General features: G+C 44.3%; 1 protein-coding gene across 1 annotated transcript in view; it reads left to right on the forward strand.

Moving 5' to 3' along the window:
- Positions 1-18,727, forward strand: part of COL22A1 (collagen type XXII alpha 1 chain) — a 148,023-nt gene extending 129,296 nt beyond the window's left edge. Inside the window, exons 47-63 of the mRNA XM_044452856.1 lie at positions 354-407; positions 1,406-1,459; positions 2,215-2,268; positions 3,857-3,910; positions 5,760-5,813; positions 6,178-6,222; positions 7,593-7,646; positions 8,305-8,358; positions 8,870-8,923; positions 10,532-10,603; positions 10,945-10,980; positions 11,328-11,372; positions 12,398-12,577; positions 15,092-15,158; positions 15,507-15,689; positions 17,239-17,316; positions 18,477-18,727. Of these exons, the coding sequence (XP_044308791.1) occupies positions 354-407; positions 1,406-1,459; positions 2,215-2,268; positions 3,857-3,910; positions 5,760-5,813; positions 6,178-6,222; positions 7,593-7,646; positions 8,305-8,358; positions 8,870-8,923; positions 10,532-10,603; positions 10,945-10,980; positions 11,328-11,372; positions 12,398-12,577; positions 15,092-15,158; positions 15,507-15,689; positions 17,239-17,316; positions 18,477-18,664 (1,326 nt within the window). The 3' untranslated portion in view covers positions 18,665-18,727. The remainder of the gene's footprint in view (positions 1-353; positions 408-1,405; positions 1,460-2,214; positions 2,269-3,856; positions 3,911-5,759; positions 5,814-6,177; positions 6,223-7,592; positions 7,647-8,304; positions 8,359-8,869; positions 8,924-10,531; positions 10,604-10,944; positions 10,981-11,327; positions 11,373-12,397; positions 12,578-15,091; positions 15,159-15,506; positions 15,690-17,238; positions 17,317-18,476) is intronic.
- Positions 18,728-19,379: the final 652 nt, after the last annotated feature.

Consider the following 19,379-nt stretch of genomic DNA (forward strand, 5'->3'; position numbering starts at 1 on the left):
TGAATCATGTCAAGCAATCCTTCATTTGAGACAAATAAGCAAGCTCCGGGGACAGAATGCTCCATTACCCATGTTTACACACAAATAGTTATCCTCTCACAACCAACCAACCAGGCCTGTAATGTTTTCTGTCAAGCGTCTGGTCCCAGAAGCTTGCGTATATCGATGGAGTTGTTGCAGCAAGCAAGTTTATGCTCTAATGGTTATTTTTTGGTGTCTTATTCTTTTGCTTGGTTGCTTGCTTGCTTGCTTGCTTGCTTGCTTGATAGGTTTTAATGTCGAAACTGAGGATATTTCTTATTTATGAATGGAAATAACAGGTGAATGTTAAAAGCTGTTGTTGTCTTCTGCAGGGTCATCCTGGAATTCCTGGCTTCATGGGTCCACCTGGAAATCCAGGTCCACCTGTAAGAAGCTTTTAAATAAATCTTTTTGCTAACAGTAAAAAGCCAGGTGTTGTGTTGCGGTCCTCCTCATGGTAGAGTCAGAAGACATAACCATTGATGGACTGGACTTTTCATTGTGTATGTTGGCCTTTTGAACCTTTAGGCGAGATCCCCCCACAGGCACTTCTGCTATAACTGCAGTCACAGTTGGTTGTATTCTTCTGTAGGAACAGCAAACTGCAACAATATTACCTGGAAGAAGAGGACTTTTACCTTTTCTCCCCTCTCCTGCCCAGATAGGCTACAGCTGATGCCCAGCTCAAATGGCATAGAATATGCACCTGCTACATTTGTTTATTTGTTCCACATAATCTATGCAACATCATCTTGTCAGATTGATTGATTAATTGAATGATCAGGAAGTGAGGAAGAGTCGGGGCAAGGAGATTTTTCCAGAAGTTTTACACAAAGAGCAAAAGCCAACTCAAAAAAGCATTCAGTCCAGGTGGCTGAGTAGCAATGCAGCCCATTATGCGGCATGATGAGATTCTGAGAATCTCTCTTCCCTGGCCTCAGCAATCCCTTACAGCAGAACCGAGAAACCAGGCATCCTGCCAATATTTTTGGACCTCAGGGTACATAATCCCTGACCAATGGCTATGCCAGGTGGGTCTCGTGGGAGCTGAGGGTTCCATATTCGAAAGGCATCGGCTTTCCCGCTCGTGCCATATAGGATGCCTTGGTGAAGATCTCAAAAGCACAAGTGGCTGTCTCAATGGGGAGTGGCTGCTGGCCTCTATTTAGCTCCCTCCATTTAAAGACCATCACAGCAGCAGCTTGGGTGGGTTCTCTGCCTCATTTGTTCAGCAGACTCTTTAAAAAAGTCCAGTCTGTTCAGCAGTCCTTATTTGTGTGTCTATGTGTATAATGAACAGTTAAGGAGAAAATAGCAGAATTGTAATTAGTAATGGAGGGAATTTGACCACAAGATTGCTGAACATTTTCCCCATGTTGTTTAGGGGCCAGAGGGTTCCCCAGGACCCATGGGACCACCCGGAAGCCCGGGAGAAATTGTAAGTCACTACTCAGTCTGTTAATTTGTAGAAAATGCAAAAGCACATGCATCATAAACCTGGAAATGCACAGGCTTCAGCTCTAAGCATGATTCTTGTTCCAAGCAGGGTGAATTTGTTAAATCAATTAAAAAGAAAGATAACACACTGAAGCACATTTTTCACCTATGTCAAAAATGAATCCTGATGTGCTTCAAAGACAGATCTCACTGTGCTTCTTACTGTATTAGAGGGACAGGGAACCTGTTAAAACTCAAGGTCCAAATTCAATTTTTGAGAAGCTCTCAAGAGCCATATTTCAGTGCAGGACTAAAGGCAGGGCAGGACTAAAGACAAAGGGGGTAGATCAAAACACAAAAACTACAAATGCATATCATAGCTTAAAGCTGTTATTGCTGATGGCCAAGACTTATGAGCACCATTTCAGCCTTTTAGAATGGCGTTGGGTGGTCTGCATGAAAGCTTCCCACTAGTCAATAGCCAGGGGAAAAAGGTGAGCCAGTGGCCTTTTGGGGAAGTCTGGGAGTGGGGGGCTGGATTTGGCCCCCAGGATGGCCAGATTTTGCCCTGGAACCAGAGGCGCCCTACTCTGGCTCTACTGACAGATAGTCACAGGTCCTCAATTCACCTGCAGATTGTTTTTTCCTTCTAAAGTGACATTTGTGGCAAATCTGGAAAGCCCTTCCAATGTTTTGGGGATATTTCTGCTTGGAAATTCTTGATGGCCATTGCTCACCTCTCTGTCTCTTTGGCAGGGCAAAGAAGGCCCACCAGGACCTCAAGGCCCACCAGGTTTGCCTGGACTTATGGTGAGTGCAAGTTATGGTTCATGTATTTGTAAGCATCGATAGTAGATACAACCAGGATAACTTTGGCAATCTTGAACGTCATCCCCGGAGCAATTCTGCCACACAATGTCTTGGGCTTTTATTGAAAGATTTAAGCTAGGCTAGAGGTGTAGGAACATTTCTATCCTGAGGTGCATCGCTTGTCTCTAAAGAACTTCTAAGTCTTGATTTCCCCTCCTTGATCCTCAGGCCCCTGGAATCATTGTGACTCAGATGTCTTGCAGAATCTGCAGAATTCAGGAACATATAAGCACCTTAGTAAAGGCAGATGAACTAGCAAGCCAAAGTCAAGGTCTTTGTGTTTCTTGCTGCCACGAGGCCCTTCCTCAATCAGACTTTCTGAAGACAATGGGCATATTAGACAAATTACAAGGGTGATCCCCACACAAGTGCCAAATCCAAGCCACACCAACAAGGAAAGCCATCGGGGCATTGCTTCTCGACAACAACCCCTTTCCCCTCGTCCATTCGTAGGCAGAGCAACAGGCAGGTATTTGGCCAACTGGAAGGTGATGAAATGAGGGCCCAAAGGGCAGGCTAATATAGGTCCCAGCCAACAGCCACACAGCCCTGTGACCTCCCATGGTATTTCCCCTGCATTCCATAGGAACGAACAACCAGGCTGACCTCAGTCACAGAAATTCTTGGTGGTTGCTCCTATGATGCCCTGTACTGGCTGACCTGAAAAAGGCTGAAGAAAGAGTGTGGTGTAGTGCTTAGCGAGTTTGCCTGGGACTTGGAGGATCTGGGTTCAAGTCTGCACTAAGCCTTGATGTTCACATGGGCGAATTTTGCTCTGCCACTGATTTGCTATATCACCTTTTGCCCAGGACTGTTGTGAGGATAAAATTGAGAGCAGGAGGACCACCTCACCTACCAGGGATATTTTATTTATTTATTTAGCGGACTTATATGCCACTCCATTCACCTAAGTCTTGGTGAATATTTTCCTTGCAAAAATCAAAAAGCAAATAAATAAAAATGGAGCTGGAGATGGAAATAATATAGAAACATAGGTGTGATGGCAGAATAGAAACATAACTGCAATCATACCTGGTATAAGAGTGCTGAGCTGGGAATAAGGAGATGGGAGTTCAAGTCCCCACTCGGTCATGGAGCTCATTGGGTGGCCTTGGGCCAGTCACGGACTCTCAGCCCAACCTACCTCACAGGGCTGTTGTTGTGGGGATCAGCTTGAGAAGAAGAGGAGAATGAGATCAGCTGCCTGGATCGCTCTGAAAGGAAAAAGCAAATAAATAAATAAATATTTCACATGCAACCTTGATATTGTTTGGGCTTTCTGCTCAGTTCATTAAGAAGCTTGCGATTGTGCTTGGGGTATTGTGTGTTCTTTCTCATCCCACCCTGTTGCCAGATGTCCTGTGCAATGGGCAGAGCAAAACTCTTTTCCCCCAAGCTGATGGTAACTCATTAAACCCCTTTGGGTTGCTTATCCATTACTACTTTCTAAAAACAAATATGGTGGATAGTCATTGTCTCTCTAACCTTGACCACCTAGCTTCCTCTTTCTTTTTTCTCCCAATCCTAGGGCACTGCTGGAATAGATGGTAAAGATGGCAAGCCAGGAGTTCCTGGGGAACCAGTAAGGAGATATACTGTGTATATACAACCACCTAACATGTTGCTGTCTGTATGACATTCCCTCTGAGTTGCAAAGCTTCTATTGGTTGAGATGCTGTGATGTCATGGCACTTTTTCTTTTCTCTGTAAGGCTGGGTGGGGGAAGAGCCTGTCGGTGCAACTGTTGTCATGCAGAGCATTTTTCTCGAGGAGAGACGGATAATTTTGTCTCCAAAAAGGCATCTGTAGACAGAAAAGACTGTTGGTAGTCCAGGTCTTAGCCCAGAGTGGAACATCAGAATGATGAACACTTGTGCTATGTTGAAAGCAGGAAATCCTACATTTTTTGAACTGAATTTAGTCAAATGCCTATGTCATTCTTTAAAAAAAAAAAAAAGGAAACTGGAAATATTAGGAAGATAACAATTTCAGCTTGACCATAAGGTATAGCATCACTTGTATGGAGCACTCTTAACTCACTTTAGGGGATTATTCTACTGCAGAAATTTAGAAAGGGATGTCATGAGGATGAAATGCATATTAAGGATGGACAAACAAGGAAGATTTGAGATTGTTACAATTCTCTGAGCATCGTCTTGCTGTTCCTCTTATGCTTGATTCCTGCTCACGTTTGCAATTTCTTCTTACTTTGCACAAAGGGAAGGTTTGCACAAATAAAACAGTCTTCAAATGAGAGATTGGCATAAATCTCCCAAACTTCATATATATTTCCTGTGTAGACTAAAACAGGGCTGATTTGTCTACTATGGAAATTTACACAAATCAGGGCATTTGTGCATATCATGCCACGATTTGGGAACGTGATGAACACGACAATTCTTGAACATTTTCAGTGAATATGTGCTTGGATCAAGAGTTTGAATCAGGTGTGCTTGCATGTTTTGTGAGCAAACACAACGTTCTTATATATCCCTACAGTCTTGTGGATGGGATGGGATGGGATGGGATGGGATGGGATGTTAAATCCTCTAGCTACCTTCCAAGTTATGCAGGTATGCTGTATGTATACCAGACCTACTTGTTTGGGACACCAAATATTTTGAGTTCACACAAGCACAACATGCTAAAATGCTGAACTTGTAGATGTTGCTTACAATACAAAATTTCATGAACTAAATATTGCAAGTCATCAGAGTTTGTCTACTGTACGTATTTTATTAATGAAGACACACTATGTAAAGAGTTAGGGCTACAATTTATATAGCTTTCTAGTCTGGCATACAGACACCTGAAATTCATGACTCTTTCTAAAATGTACTGCAGCCACCCTTACCTAGGGACAACAAGCTAAAGGATTACCTTCTAGCCCACATTTCTGTCACTTTTCTGATTGCCACCCTGTGCAGCTGGTACAGTGTAGGATTGTAAAGGGAAAGAGTCAACCAAAATTCGGGAGCAGAAAGCTAAACAGGAATGAACTGCTTTTATGCAATTATGCAAATGCCTGTTTAAAAGCAAGTCCTGTGGATGTGGATTTGGGTGCAATCCAAATTGGAAATTGGAAGTAGAGGTTGAATTAACCCTCCCCCGCAGCACATTTGCTGTTTTCATTGGAAGAAAGCTCCATTTGGCATGACGATAACTTAACCTTCTAATGAAAATAATAGATGAAGGAGTTGAACCCAAGCAAGACCCGAGTGGAGGAGTTAAAGTTTCCCAAGCAGGTGCTGAATAAGTATCCGATCTCTTCCATTTTTAAAAAAAGCTGTTCATGCAAATGCTACTGGGACAGAGGCAATACTAATTAATAAAGTTTGTTTGTATAATCACATATAGTTTGGCCCTGTGTGAGCCATCTCTGGGAAATGACTACTTACTGTTGTACTGAGAACACACTCTGTTTCGTTCAGGGCAAGACAGGAGAACCGGGGCTACCAGGACAAGAAGGAGCGAGGGGTTTGCCGGTAGGTCCTGCTGAAAGCTTGTTCCATTCAAAGTGTTATCCTTCCCAGATCAGGTGTTTGTGAGAGAGAGTTAGAAAGAGGTTATTTATTTTTAATCCCACATTCCAGTCCAACGTAGTCCTCCAGTGGTTCACATCAATTAAAGAAGAAAGAGAAACCAAGCTTGTTCTCAGGCTTACAAAGTAGAAAGACTAAGGAACAAAAGGGAAAGCTAGTGGAGGGAAAGGTCGGGAGACCAGTCTGACAATACCAGAAGAAAGCAATGGGTGGTGAGAATTGAACCTACATCTGGGCAGAGTTTAAGAGCGCCTTTTAGCATTCTGTGCGTCTGAAAGTACTAACTGATTTCTGTTTCACCACTCAGGGTTTTAAGGGACCTAGAGGAGATGCTGGAGCACCGGGGCCAAGAGTAAGTCATATTCAAGAGGTCTGGACTCAAGAATGGTCTCTATCTAATAGATGCTAATCTATCCCACCCTTGGATTCCAACTTGCCATCTGTGTCATCTTGGAGAAATGGGCTACTAGGTTTTTGAAGCAGAAAATTACAGCAATTTAGTGATTATCTTTCCCTCATCATGCCTGGGAAAATATTCCTCCATAGCTGTTGGTTGCCCATGAAGGTTTGTGATCATCTCAAGAACCCACAAGAATTACAGGATGAGTCCCAAAGGGAACCACCTGTCTCTCTCTGACTTTATTCTGGCTCACTGTAAGTCAGCCATGTGGAAAATATATTGCTTGCCAAAACTAGAATGCATATAATTCATCTTCATTTCTGAGATCTTAACAAACTTCTTTGAAGTCAAATAAATGGCACATAGTAACAATGATAATAATGAACTATCAAACAGAAATGTCAGTCTTATACTGAAGTATGCATTTCAATCATAATGATATCAAAACAGGAATTTAAGTATCAACAATATGGCCAGAATGAGCATTCCTTCTGTATGAAAATCTATTTATTTATTCATTAGATGTTTACCCCACCCATTAGCAAAAATGATGCATCCATCCACAGAGACACAGCAACTGTTTTGGATTTGGGAGAGCAAAATATATATTTCAAAAATCACACATGAAGAACTTCACAAAACTATAATAGGTGTTAAAAAAAAGACATCCAAACCATTAGGGTTTATGAGAATGAGCATGAAAAAGAATTTGTCTATGAGGTTGAAAAAGAATGAAAGAAAATGTACCTGTCTTCTTGCTAATTACATTTATTGAATATACTGGTGCGTTAAGCACTGCAACCTGATCTCTTGCTGAATATGTTGATTTTTCAAATAAATCTCTTGCAGGTACAATTTTGCTTTTCAACAACACAGTGGTATCTATGAACAAATAGAAAAGATTTTGCACATTCCTAGGGATTTACCACCCATTAGTTTAGATAACTTTTCTTATAGCTATCCTTATTTTTATAGATGAGGAACATTAAGGTCCCTCATCATGAGGGAAATCCCGAGGTCCATGTTTCCCAGTGGAGCCACCATGTCTAGGGATGTGAGAGGAATCCAGTTGGGAAGGTGACGATCAAACCGATGTTCTCGACTCAGCGTCATGGATTCCATTCTGTGAATTCTGCTTTTTGATTTGACACAAGTGGAAGGACTTCCATAAAAATGAGCTGCAGTGTGTGCATTTTTTTCCAAAAACAGAATTCCAATTCAGGCCTGGGAAATTCCTTGGTGGAATGCCAAACACTAGGAATATTTACCGGTGAGGTCTCACATTGTTCTGTTTTCCTTCCTCTGCCCCACTTCTGTTACAGGGAGAGCCAGGTCAGGCAGGAAGTCCAGGCCGAGAGGGGCAGCCCGGGAAAGACGTAAGTGTGGTGCTCGGGGCACGATACAAGTGAGTGGTGTTAGAATTAGAGCTAATCTGAAAGGCTGCCTCAATTCAGGCCACTAAGAATCTCTAGCCTCTTAAATTCTGCTACACTTCTATCTGATGCTCTACTTTTATTTTATTGTACTACTGTCCTGGGACTTCTAGTAAAGGAGGGTATATAAAGCTTTACATAAATAAATGAATAAATAATAAATAAATTTCAAAATCTGAAATTTAGCGAGCATTTGGAAGTGAGTGGTGACCAAGAAACTATTGGGTACACAGTCGAATTTCCCTATCTGGTACAAAATACAGCACATTGCTGCCTTCACTGTCTGATGGCCATAGAAACTGAGCATTAATTCTGCCCCAGGTCAGATAAATCCCAAACTTTTTTCTTTTCCCCTTTAGTTCTACCTATTCAACCTTTAGAACAAAAGATGGAACAAGAGCAGGACAGAGCCAGGGGAGGCAGCTGTTACTTTCAAAACTAGACTCTTCCTCCAAAAGATTGATTGAATTGCTGATGTTCCAATTATTTTGGGGGCAGGGATCAAATAGTCCTCAGCCAGAAGATACTCGGGCATCTCACTGATAATTTAATTTGTTTCTTCTCTATGTTCTGAAGAACAACTATTCCTCTTGTGTTCCAGGGGGATCCAGGCCCTGTGGGGCCTCAGGGTCCACGTGGTCTCCGAGGACTGATGGTGAGTTGTCTCCCATAATGAATCATGGGTATGAGGCCTGACACATCCCACTGGATTCCAGCTGTAGTATCCGGATGGTACAGGGAGCTCAGGAGGGTCTGAAAAAGGAGATATAGCAAATTGCTGGATGGGAGGGGAAGATGCCTTGGAGAAAACAAGACACTGTCCACGTGGGTTTGCTCATAAACCTCTGAACTGGAGTCATTGCACACATGCTGGAAGAACAGCTTAAGGGCCATTGATTCCCTGTGAATGGAGGAAGAGGGATTATAGATTCACTGCTTTGACCAGAGGCCCCTATTGTGGAATGGACTTAGACATCAAGTCCTTAGTTTGCATTCCTGAAGAGGAGGGGAAATGGGGTGCTTAGCCCTGAAAATATTTGTTTCCACATGTGCAGACATTCCTTTCCTCAAGGGACCCTAATTGCTTCTGTGCCCCACACAGAATCCAGTCCCACTGAGCTAGTTCCTTATATTGAACATTTTGGCTGTTTTCTTCCCTCCTTCAGGGCAAAAGTGGATCACCAGGTCCCCCAGGGGAAGCAGGTTCTCCAGGTAACCCAGTAAGTACTGTATTTGTTACCTGTCTATCACATACAGTACATGCACATAGATATCGAATTAGCAAGAGCAGGCATTAAGAGTTGCAGGACATGCTTTGCGGAGAGGCACGAGTGATGGCTGTCATCCTTGAGATATATTTAATTCTGTCCAGGCTGAAGACCTCCTGAAGGAGGTATATAAAACTGGATTAGAGTTTCAAGCAAGATGGAAAAGCGCCCAGAATGAATTTGGCAGGCATCCATCGCAGGAAGTAAGAGGGCAAGTATTAGCACAGATGGAGGCTGCTGGAAAATGCCTGGTCAAGTCAAGGTGATCCAGTCTGATGTGCTCCTATTACAATCTAGCTGTCCTTGACAAGACTCCAAAAAAAGAGAACCATAAGAATGCCCATGAGGGAGCCTGGCTCATTTCCTCATTTCAAGATAACTTCTGAGGATTAGCAGAGAACTACCTAAGCCTGCCTATCACTGGCATTTAATGAAATATGCAATGTATCTTTTTTCATTTTCTGTGACTTTGGCCTTGAACATTGCCAGTTGATGGGGGTGGTGGAGAAAGTTGTAACAAAAAGAGGACTGGAATTTCACTCTTTTATCAACTCCTCTTCAGTACCTCTTTGATGCACCTGAAAATGTGTCGGAGATACCTTAGTGGGAGAGTCTAACAAATTAACACCTTACAAAGTTGCCATATACTGAGTCAGAGCACCAGGGATGAGAAACCTGTGACCATACAGACCCCTAGCCAATGTAACCAATAGTGAAGGATGATGGGAGTTGTAAGCCAAAAGTAGTCCACCCAGGACCAACACTGGCTAATAGCTGCTGTCTTGAATATCTTTCTTGTCCCTCACTGGAGATGCCAAGAATGGAAGCTGAGATCTTTTCTACCACTGAACATTTTCTACCACTGAACAAGTCCTAAACTGTTCCAAAAGGGCAGCCAGCCTCACTGCTCTTGGCACTGAGCATTTCTGGAATTTGAATTAGGAACCTCTAAACAAGTTTTGCCTAGATCGACCAGCTACACAAGCCCAGACTGCCTTCAGCAGATCACTGTGTCTGTGGGAAAGTCCTGTGTGACTGCCACCTCTATATCACTGAGCCATTCAGATATAGCCTGAAGCCGCAAGAGATCATCTCAGGAAGAAGTAGCTCCTACACCTGTGCATGCATGTCTCAAGGACATGCAGGGCCCTTTCAAATGGAATGGGATGAGGAAGTCTGGCAGGAAAGGAAATTGGGTTTTAACCAAGCTGGGAAAAAGGGGCACTCTTGGAGGCAGGATGTAATGAAGTTCCCACAGTTCTCTGAAATCGCTTTCAGAAAACCATAATCAGTATCTTCAATATAGGGAATATATGGATTCCTCATATGCTAAACAGCCTTATATGCTAGTGTGTCAGGGATGCCATCATCAGCTCCGTCTATTATCCAATCTTATTGATGGCAGGCAAGTGCCAGACCGAACTAGTGGTGGAAAGAACTCCTTGCCTGTTCATACCATTAAGAACAGTTGCATGTTCTTACTGAAGTGGGCTTTCTTAATATTTACCAGATTATACAGCACAGTTCATTTTTTCTTCTTTTCCTTTTTTGTATTTCTAGGGTCCAAAAGGAAGCAAAGGTGAAACTGGCAGCCAAGGACTTCCCGGATTCATTGGGCCACGAGGTCCTCCTGTAAGTAGCCATTTAATGGCGATAACATTGTAGATGGTCAGGGCATGCTTTGGATTTGCTCAGGCCTTGAATCCAGAACTTTGATTTGGGACTTGGGATGATCTAAACAGATCCAGGAGATTGATAGAGGGCTCCATTGAAGTGTACTCCAGAAGCATGGATGATTTCCGGGAATCTGTAAGACCTGGCTGCTTGCTTGCACAGGGTGTGCCCATCCACAGAACCATTTGCTGATTTCTAGTTGATCGCCAGTGATGTGGATTTCTAAACTGAGTTTCAGATTTAGAACAAAGCAAGCAGCTTCTGAATCTGTCTGAAACACCATACTTACTCTTTTGCAGGGAGAACAAGGTGAAAAGGGCCCCCTAGGGAAAGAGGTATGTGATATCTTCATTGGATACAGGCACTGATTAATTAAAGGTGTATAGAGAAGCAAGAGTAGATCTTCCTCTAAAGCAATTTGTTGTTGCTTCAAAAAATTAAATGTAAACTGTTATTATCTGCTCCTATATAATTAGCATAATTTATTAATATAGCCATACCCTTCCCAATGTTGCCCCATGCTTTCAAAATCCAAAGAATTCCAAGGGACGCTAGAAGATTTCCCACAATTCTGCATTCTGTGCGGCATTTTATGTAAGGTGGGCAGATCACAAGAAGCCGCCTTCAGTCTCTGAGTTCACTGTACAGTTCTTCCTATCTCAGACCCTTTTATCCTCTGCAGGGTGCTCCAGGGAAACCAGGTGAACTCGGAGTCAAAGGTGATCCAGTAAGTTGGACAACTTAATTAACATCATTGTAACCACCTTGACGTCAACGGGTTTCAAGCAAGATGTCAAGGGTCAGTGATGGGCTGGGTAATGTTGCCAGCGGTACTTTTCTTACTATGTTCAAAGGTCTACAATACCAAGAGATGGGCAACTGCCTTCCCCATCATTCACATTGGACTGTCTCAAAAATCAGCTGCCCCATCTCCCAAAATGTCAGGAAATGCCATGGCGTATTTCTGAGGTCTTCTGAATGTGGACACCAACACTCAGTGGCCCTGCCTGCGATTGACAATGAGTGCTGGCTGGCAAGTAGTGACGTTCATGTCATCAAAATTCAATCTTGAAGTCGCATTTTGAAGCTTATCTTCAGCCATGTCCAGATCAGATTTCAGGCTTTGTTTTTTCTGCTCTTTGCACCACACGTTGTGGACATTAACCCAAACATGCACATTTTCCCCATTGATTAAAATAAGTGTGTGTGCATATTTTGGAACTATGATTGGAAATGTCCACCTTTTAAGTATATACATTTTGTCAAATTCACCTGTTTCCCTCTGCAAATCACATCACGAGCTCAGAAATGAAGAGACTTCAACTGCAGGTTGTACCTGTGTCTGCATTTGGGTTGGGGAGATGTGAATTGGGTAAATTCTGGTCACAAAGAAATGAAAGGCTCATACATTCCTTCTTGGAAACCTCTCAGATTCCTGTATGTCAAATGAGTTTGAGATAGTGGTTCTGTCTGTTTATGTCAAATCGTTGGGCATGAATTGCTTGTACAAATTTTTTAAAAATCAAGAGGAGGCAAACTACCTTCAAAGGACCTTTGTAGCAAGAAGGTCATCTTTCCTCCTGCCAGCAGCTTCTTCTGGTGTAGACACTTTAAATTGCCTACTTTTAATCCAGTTGAGCAATATTGCAACTCTGTTTCCAAAGGACCATCCAGAATGTCTTCCATGGTGTCTTTCCTTAATAGCTGTCACTTTTCATGAGAGCCTGAAGTTATGGTTCTTTTATCCAAAAGGGAGATCCTGGCATGAAAGGAGAAAAGGGCCCAGCAGGAGAGAAGGGCCCACCTGGAGAACCTGGAATTCCTGGACACAAAGGACACACTGGATTAATGGGTCCACCGGGACCATCAGGAGACACAGGGCAGACCGGGCCTCCTGGTCCACCAGGACAGCCTGGCTTTCCTGGGCCGAGGGTAAGCCTCATGAAACTGGATGATGGTTAAAAAAGTGCATAGAGCAAGTGCATATGAGGCTGTTGCTACTACTGAATATCAGCTATGGAATATAACCAGAAACTGAGAGCTATTGTACAGTAGCTATGGAACATTTCATGGCACTCATCTGTCAAACACTCAAAATATCAATATACAAAGCATGAAGGAGGCTTTCTCAGAATAGCACCAGTGACACAATAAAAGAGTGAAATGGGGCAATATAACCGGGCATGAATACTAAAGGTTAGGCTGTTTAAAAATTCACTTGTTTTAAATAATTTGAATGCATCTATTTGTACTATTCACCTAAAGGGCGACCTGAAACAATGTTCTTTTTCTCTCCCTCGAGTGCATGCAAATAGAATTGGGACAAACCCTTTCACAATCCAGCCCTTCAAAATCTGCAGACTCCCTCTTGTGCTTGGCCAAGCCCTGCAAAGTGAGCTGAGCCAAGACGAAGCCCATGAATGCTTGTGGGGCCCTGGCTGTATCACTGGCAGCCTTCACAGGTCACCATCCCCAGTGGCCAAACTTCTTCTCCACTTGCTGCTGCTGGAAGAAGGGCGCTGCTTGCATAGCACGTGGGTTCGAGTCTTGGTTAGTGCCCCAGAAACCCTGTGCACACTCGCCGGGGACCCAGCTCTGCCTGGAGCCTGGGAAGATGAAACCAGTGAATCTGGTGGATTTCCTGCACAGGATGGATTTCTCACACATCCCTAGTGGGTACAGATCTGTTCAGCTTCCAATCTTAGCCTTAACTTCCTTAGTGAAGATCTCACTAAGCAGTGCATAGCTTTGTAGCCTACAGAGGCCTTCTGTTGACACTGGTGGAGGAGACTTTCACAATTACTGGCCTCAGGACCCAAATCCAGAAAAAAATAATCTTATATGAACATTTTTGTTGTTTACGAGAGTAGTTGCAAAGTCATGCCCAACCCATCATGACCCCATGGACAGCATTCCTCCAGGTTCTCCTGTCCTCCACTATCCCTTGGAGTCCACCCCCACTGCCCCAGACTCACACCCACTGCCCCATTGAGTCCATCTAGCCTCCTCATCCTCGGCTGTCCCCTCCTTCTTTCGCTGTCAATCGTTCCCAGCATCAGGGTCTTCTCCAGGGAGTTCTTCCTTCTCATTAGGTGGCCAAAGCATTTGAGTTTCATCTTCAGGATCTGGCCATCTAAAGAGCAGTCAGGGTTGATCTCCTCTAGGACTGACTGGTTTGATCGCCTTGCAGTCCAAGGGACTCGCAGGAGTCTCCTCCAGCACCACAATTCAAAGGTCTCAATTCTTCGGTGCTCAGCCTTCCTTATGGTCCAACTTTCACAGCCATACATTGCAACTGGGAAAACCATAGCTTATATGAGCATGCATGGGATGTATAGAGTCAATCTGATATGAGCATATATGGGAAAAATATCAAGTTGCTCCCTTCCTTCCTTCCTTCCTTCCTTCCTTCCTTCCTTCCTTCCGTCACAAAACATTTCAGGAGACCCTCAATTCCTGTTATTTCAGCTAATTGGAAAATAATGATATCTATTACCCTGAAAGGCTCCTGACGATTTCTGCAAATTGAAAATGCGGTAGGCATAACACAGAGAGATCGTTTGCCTCACACTGCCCAGCCTCACATTTGAATAGTAGAGGGCCTATTTTAAGCACTGGAGGTCTCAGTGAGAGCAAAAGAACAGCAATGCCCCATCTGTCTGACTCTACAGGTGTAGGTGTTGTTTCTTGAGCCGAAATTAAGAGATGATTGCTCAGATGAAGAATAACTCACCGTTGCTACTTGGGCTTGATGTAACTTACAAAGAAATTCCATTGGCCTCCCCTCCAGACTTCCCTAGCTCTTGAAAGTACAAGCTGCCCATGACCCAGGCTATAATGACTAAGACACATGGCACAGATAATGCTAGTCTCATTATTCAGAAGAATGTGTGGCTGGATCAGGCCCACTTTCAGCATTTTGTTTCCAGCCGTTCCCAGCTAGATGCTGCTAAAAGCTTTGAAGCAGGAGTTGCCAGGCAATGGCTCCTGTTCTTTATCCCCAGAACCTGGTAGCAATGAAAGGGATTTTGCCACTGAACATAAACTTTGCACGGCGAATACAAGCAGATCACTCCTCCCCCATGTCATCTGATCTATTAAAAGACATCCAAAGAGAGGGGCTATCAATGGACAGCAGTCATGTGATGCATTCCCGCTTCTCAGCAGTGGCAGTAGATGGCAGCTGTTGTTATATAAGAGAGACGGTAGTATTGATAGAATCTTAAGTCCAAGCCCACTAGGAACTTGCAGGTTGGCAAGGCAAGGCAAGGCAAGGCAAGGCAAGGCAAGGCAAGGCAAGGGGCCTTGAATTATCTCTGGATTGCTGTAGGAAAAGAGCACAGACCTTGGTCATTCAGTGTGCTGACCATGACCCACCTCCTCTTATTCATAGGCAATGAAGAAGGACTTAACTGAGCATTGACATATTCTCCTTTTCTCCCCTAGGGGGAGCCACCATCACTGGAAACTCTGCGCAGACTTATCCAAGAAGAGTTGGGAAAGCAGCTTGATGGTGAGTTCTGAACCCACGGAGGCTGCACTGTCCCTACATTTCTGGATTCCCAGTTCCCCAGTCCAGATGGGAGAGGGAGTTCATGGACTTCCAGATAGGTGGGTGGGTATCATTCATTTGTTGAACTTATTTATATGCAGTTCTTTGTGTGGCTGAGTCCACAGCCCCAATTTCAGGGACGGATGAACCAACCCTGCTCAGGTTCATTTGCAAGGCTTAAGTCTCCTTTGAATTGCTTGCAGACTCCTAGAATGTTTGGTCTTTGTTGGGGTCAGCAACCAGAGGCAGAGTTTCCCCTTCTTGCTTGAGTTCTCCCTTGGGAATCTTGCTGTTTCTTCTCCCCTGCAGCCAGATTGCCCTACCTCATGAGTCAGATGCAGCCAGCTCACGTCAAAGCACCCCAAGGTCGACCAGGGCCTCCTGGATTACCTGGTAAGGAAGGGCCCCCAGGAAGAGGTGGCCCTCCGGGAGAGCCTGGCAGGCCTGGTCAGCCTGGCTCTGAAGGCCCATTGGGACCGGTGGGACCGAAAGGTGAGTGAACCTTGTGCTTGGCCAGTAGTAATTGCTCTGAGCCCTAAATTATTCCTCCCCCCTCAGATATTTCCTGCACTATGGAAAGTCTGCGGTGCATGAACTGATGACACAATTGCCTTCTAAGGTTGTGAGTTTTCAGACTTTAGCAACTAAACAAGATCTCGCCTTTCTCCTTCTCCCGTGGAATATTCATTCTGCAACTAAAGCCCCATTCCAACATTTCTTACCACATTCATTCTAGGCTAAGTATTGCTCTATAGAGTATCACAAAGACTGACGTTGAAGCCGGATGCTTTAGATCTCCCTGTTCATAAATGTTGGCATGCGTGTCCAACGAATGACAAATGTCTCAGGGATGCATCGGTAAGAATTCTGTTCCTCATCATCCCCAAGAGTGGTGGCTGCTTTGCTTGTGGAATCAGGCACTTTGACCACAATACACCAAATTTAGTTGCATCCGCTGGCTGCTAATTTATTCCTGGACTCAGTACATAGTGCTGGGTTGAGCCTTTAAAGCCCTGAAGTGGCTTGGGACAAGGGCACCTCAAGTATTAGTATCAGTTATTTCTGTTCACTACAGTCCAATAACTGAAGCTTTCTGGGCACTTTACAGCAGTACATAAAACAATACAATAAAATATGATAGAAGCTTAGCAGAAGAGACCCTGAAAAAAATTAAAACAACTGAAAACATACAATGAAGAATGACCCTGTGGAAGAAAAAGACCTGTGGTGGGTAACCCCCTCAAGCCCCTGGATAACCAAGGATATCTTTAAAAACCTCGGCATCATGGGCAATCTTTACCTGGTGCTGAAAAGATTATCTAGTTTGTGCCAAGTAAGCCAGAGTGGGGAGGTTGTTTCCTAGTTGAAAAGCCCTCCCTCCTCCTCGAGGACCTCCATCTTCCATGCGTGTGTAAGTGTAGAGTACTGGTAGTTAAGAGCATGGGACTGGGACCCAGAGGTTCCAAGTTCTGGTCCCTGCTGGGCCATGGAGCCAGCTGGGTGACTTGAGTCACAGATTCCCAGCCGAACTTATCTCACAGGGTTCCTGTTGTGAGGATAAGACTGAGAGCAAGAGGAGGCCCATGATGTAGGCCATTCCGAGTTCTTCAAAAAAGAAACAGGCGGGATGTAAATCTAATCAATAAGTAAATGAATATGTTCCTTCTCACATGGTCCATTCATCATCCAGTGTGCTGCTTCAGATCTCCATGGCTACATGAGGCAATGTGTGAAACCGCAAGGACTAGAGCTTTCTTGGTGGTCGCCCTCAGCTTCTGTAATTTATTTATTATTTATTAAAACATTTTTATGCCACCCCATTCGCCGAAGCCTCAGGGTGGCTTACAACAATAAGTTAAAAAATAATTATAACATTAAATTAAAAAATATAAACATTAAGTTAAAAATACAAAAATACCAATATAATTGGTAATGCTTGCCAAGAGCAAATTGTCAGCCCTCAGCATTTCGTTGGGACAATTCTGTATCAGGATTTTAAAACTCTATTTTTAAAAAAAATGTGTTTTTTTTCTCCCACCAGGTGAAAGAGGGGACAAGGGAGAAAAAGGAGATCCTGGCATTGGTCAGCGGGGTGAAAAGGGTCCCCCAGGAGTACCAGGTGGGTGGAATTTTATTCTTAGCATGTGGCCTGAGATCATGAATGGAGGGTTGGTCTTGGGAGAACAATTCTCTGTTAAGCAACATGTAAAATGCACGTGTATGTGCGTGCGCGCACACACACACGCATGCCAAGTTTTGCATCCTGAGCCATTATCAACTTCATGGGATAACAAAAGGAGGCGAGATTGTGCTGGATCACTTGCAGAGAATTATTCAGGCTGAGATGACCGTCTTCTTCACTTCCTAAGGGTAGCAGCATCCACAGGGTCTAAAGATAGCAGACTCTTGACAGGTAACATTTGGGCAGCCCACGTGCCATTCACTCCCCCACTGTTAGCTGTCCAGAAATGCAGTCTAGACTACCGGTGGCTCTAGGATCAATCAGATTTTAAGAGTAGGAAAGCATTCTGGCCATCTTCTGCTTTATCCCCACAGCCTCCAAATTGGTGCCTTCTGGATATCTTGGGGTTCAGGTCTGATCAGCCCCAAGCGGCATGGGCAATGGTCAGGTACATTGGAAGTCGTAGCCCAAAGCATCTAGAGCACATCAAACTGAGACTTTTTTGGGTGGGGGGGAATGACAATGAATGAAATGAGACCGGTAGCCATGAAAAGCAGGGTCGTCCTGCTTGCTGCTTTCTCATTACATCTCACTGCCTGGGAGTAAGCGCCATTGAACTCCATGGAGGTTACTTCTGAGGAGACAAGGATGGGATTGCACGGTAAGCAAACCTGCAGCTGTTGGATGTTAGAAGAGTGGGGAAGATGTGGCCATGTTTAGCTGCTTTCTCTCATGTTTTAGCCGGCTCTCTCAGGGTGTTACATTTTGCTCCCATACGCTTTTCAACAATGGCTTGTTCGTGGTTTTATACATGAAAGAATAAAGCTGTCTTATCCTCAATTAGACCACGTTGCACCAAGATCAGCAAGCTGATCCGGCTGATGCTGAGGGGAAGGCTCTGAGCTGAAGTCCAGCTCTTTTGGACTGCAACTCTCATCAGCCCCAGCCAGCATGGCAAATGGCTTAGGAGTGAGGAAGTCCATATTCTGACACATTTGGAAGATGCCAGGTTGCCTGCTCCACAGATAGCCCTTTGCTCCCTCGACAGGCTGGTGGCACAATGGCTTTGATGCTCACCTGCCATGTTTTGTCCGTAGGCGTTCCAGGTGAACCTGGCTATGGGAAGGATGGAATACCAGGAGCACAAGGCCCTCAGGGTGAAGCAGGGGTCCCTGGTCTCATGGGCCCCCAGGGTCCCCCAGGAGCCAATGGGCAGTGCGACCCTTCCCAGTGTGCTTACTACGCAAGCCTGGCTGCCAGACCAAGCAATGTCAAGGGTCCCTAAAGGTGAAGCCCCCAAGGACCTCTTATGGACCTACTTCTGAACACTTGAATGGATCAAGGAAGCCAAGAGATCTCCGCTCTTTTGCTTCTGTTTCTATATGAAAGGGCCTTTTAGATTATTAAAACCATCAAATGCTGCCGGTCGGTTAAGTTTATTATAATTCAGAAACTATTAATTGTTATTCTTTCATGAAGTGATAAGTGGTTTCTTTTGCTCCGTTTTTATCTTCTCTAGTATCAGGCCAATTTTAAAGGAAGATTTTTTAAAAATATAATTACTGACAATTCAATAGAGCCGTTGTATAGACAAAATCCAGGTTATAACAGAAAAGAAAACAATATTGGCTATTGAGTGATTGTCCTTGTTCCTGAGATCAGCGTCCAGCAGAGATCTGGATAAGATGTCCATGCAACAGTGCTGTGGGAGATGTCCATGCAACATCCATGCATGGATGGAGGGGTTCTTAAGTCCTTCCACAGGTCACTTGTTATTCCCTGTCATCTCCTTAGCCAGGTGCTTCTCTCATCATAGCAAGCCATCTCTGGGTGTCTGAAGCAGGAAACCAAAGACTGGAGGGATCTGTGCAAGGGCAAATGTGGCAAGGGAAAGGGCGTGTGTTAAGCACCCTTCCTGCCACTTGCTCTGCTGCTTCTGTGCCCTTCCCACTTCAGCAGGAGCCCAAACTGGGAACTATGCCTAGAAGTGCGGCTTGGCC

Source organism: Varanus komodoensis, unplaced genomic scaffold, assembly GCF_004798865.1.
Source record: "Varanus komodoensis strain SLA01 unplaced genomic scaffold, ASM479886v1 scaffold75, whole genome shotgun sequence".
Classification (NCBI taxonomy): domain Eukaryota; kingdom Metazoa; phylum Chordata; class Lepidosauria; order Squamata; family Varanidae; genus Varanus; species Varanus komodoensis.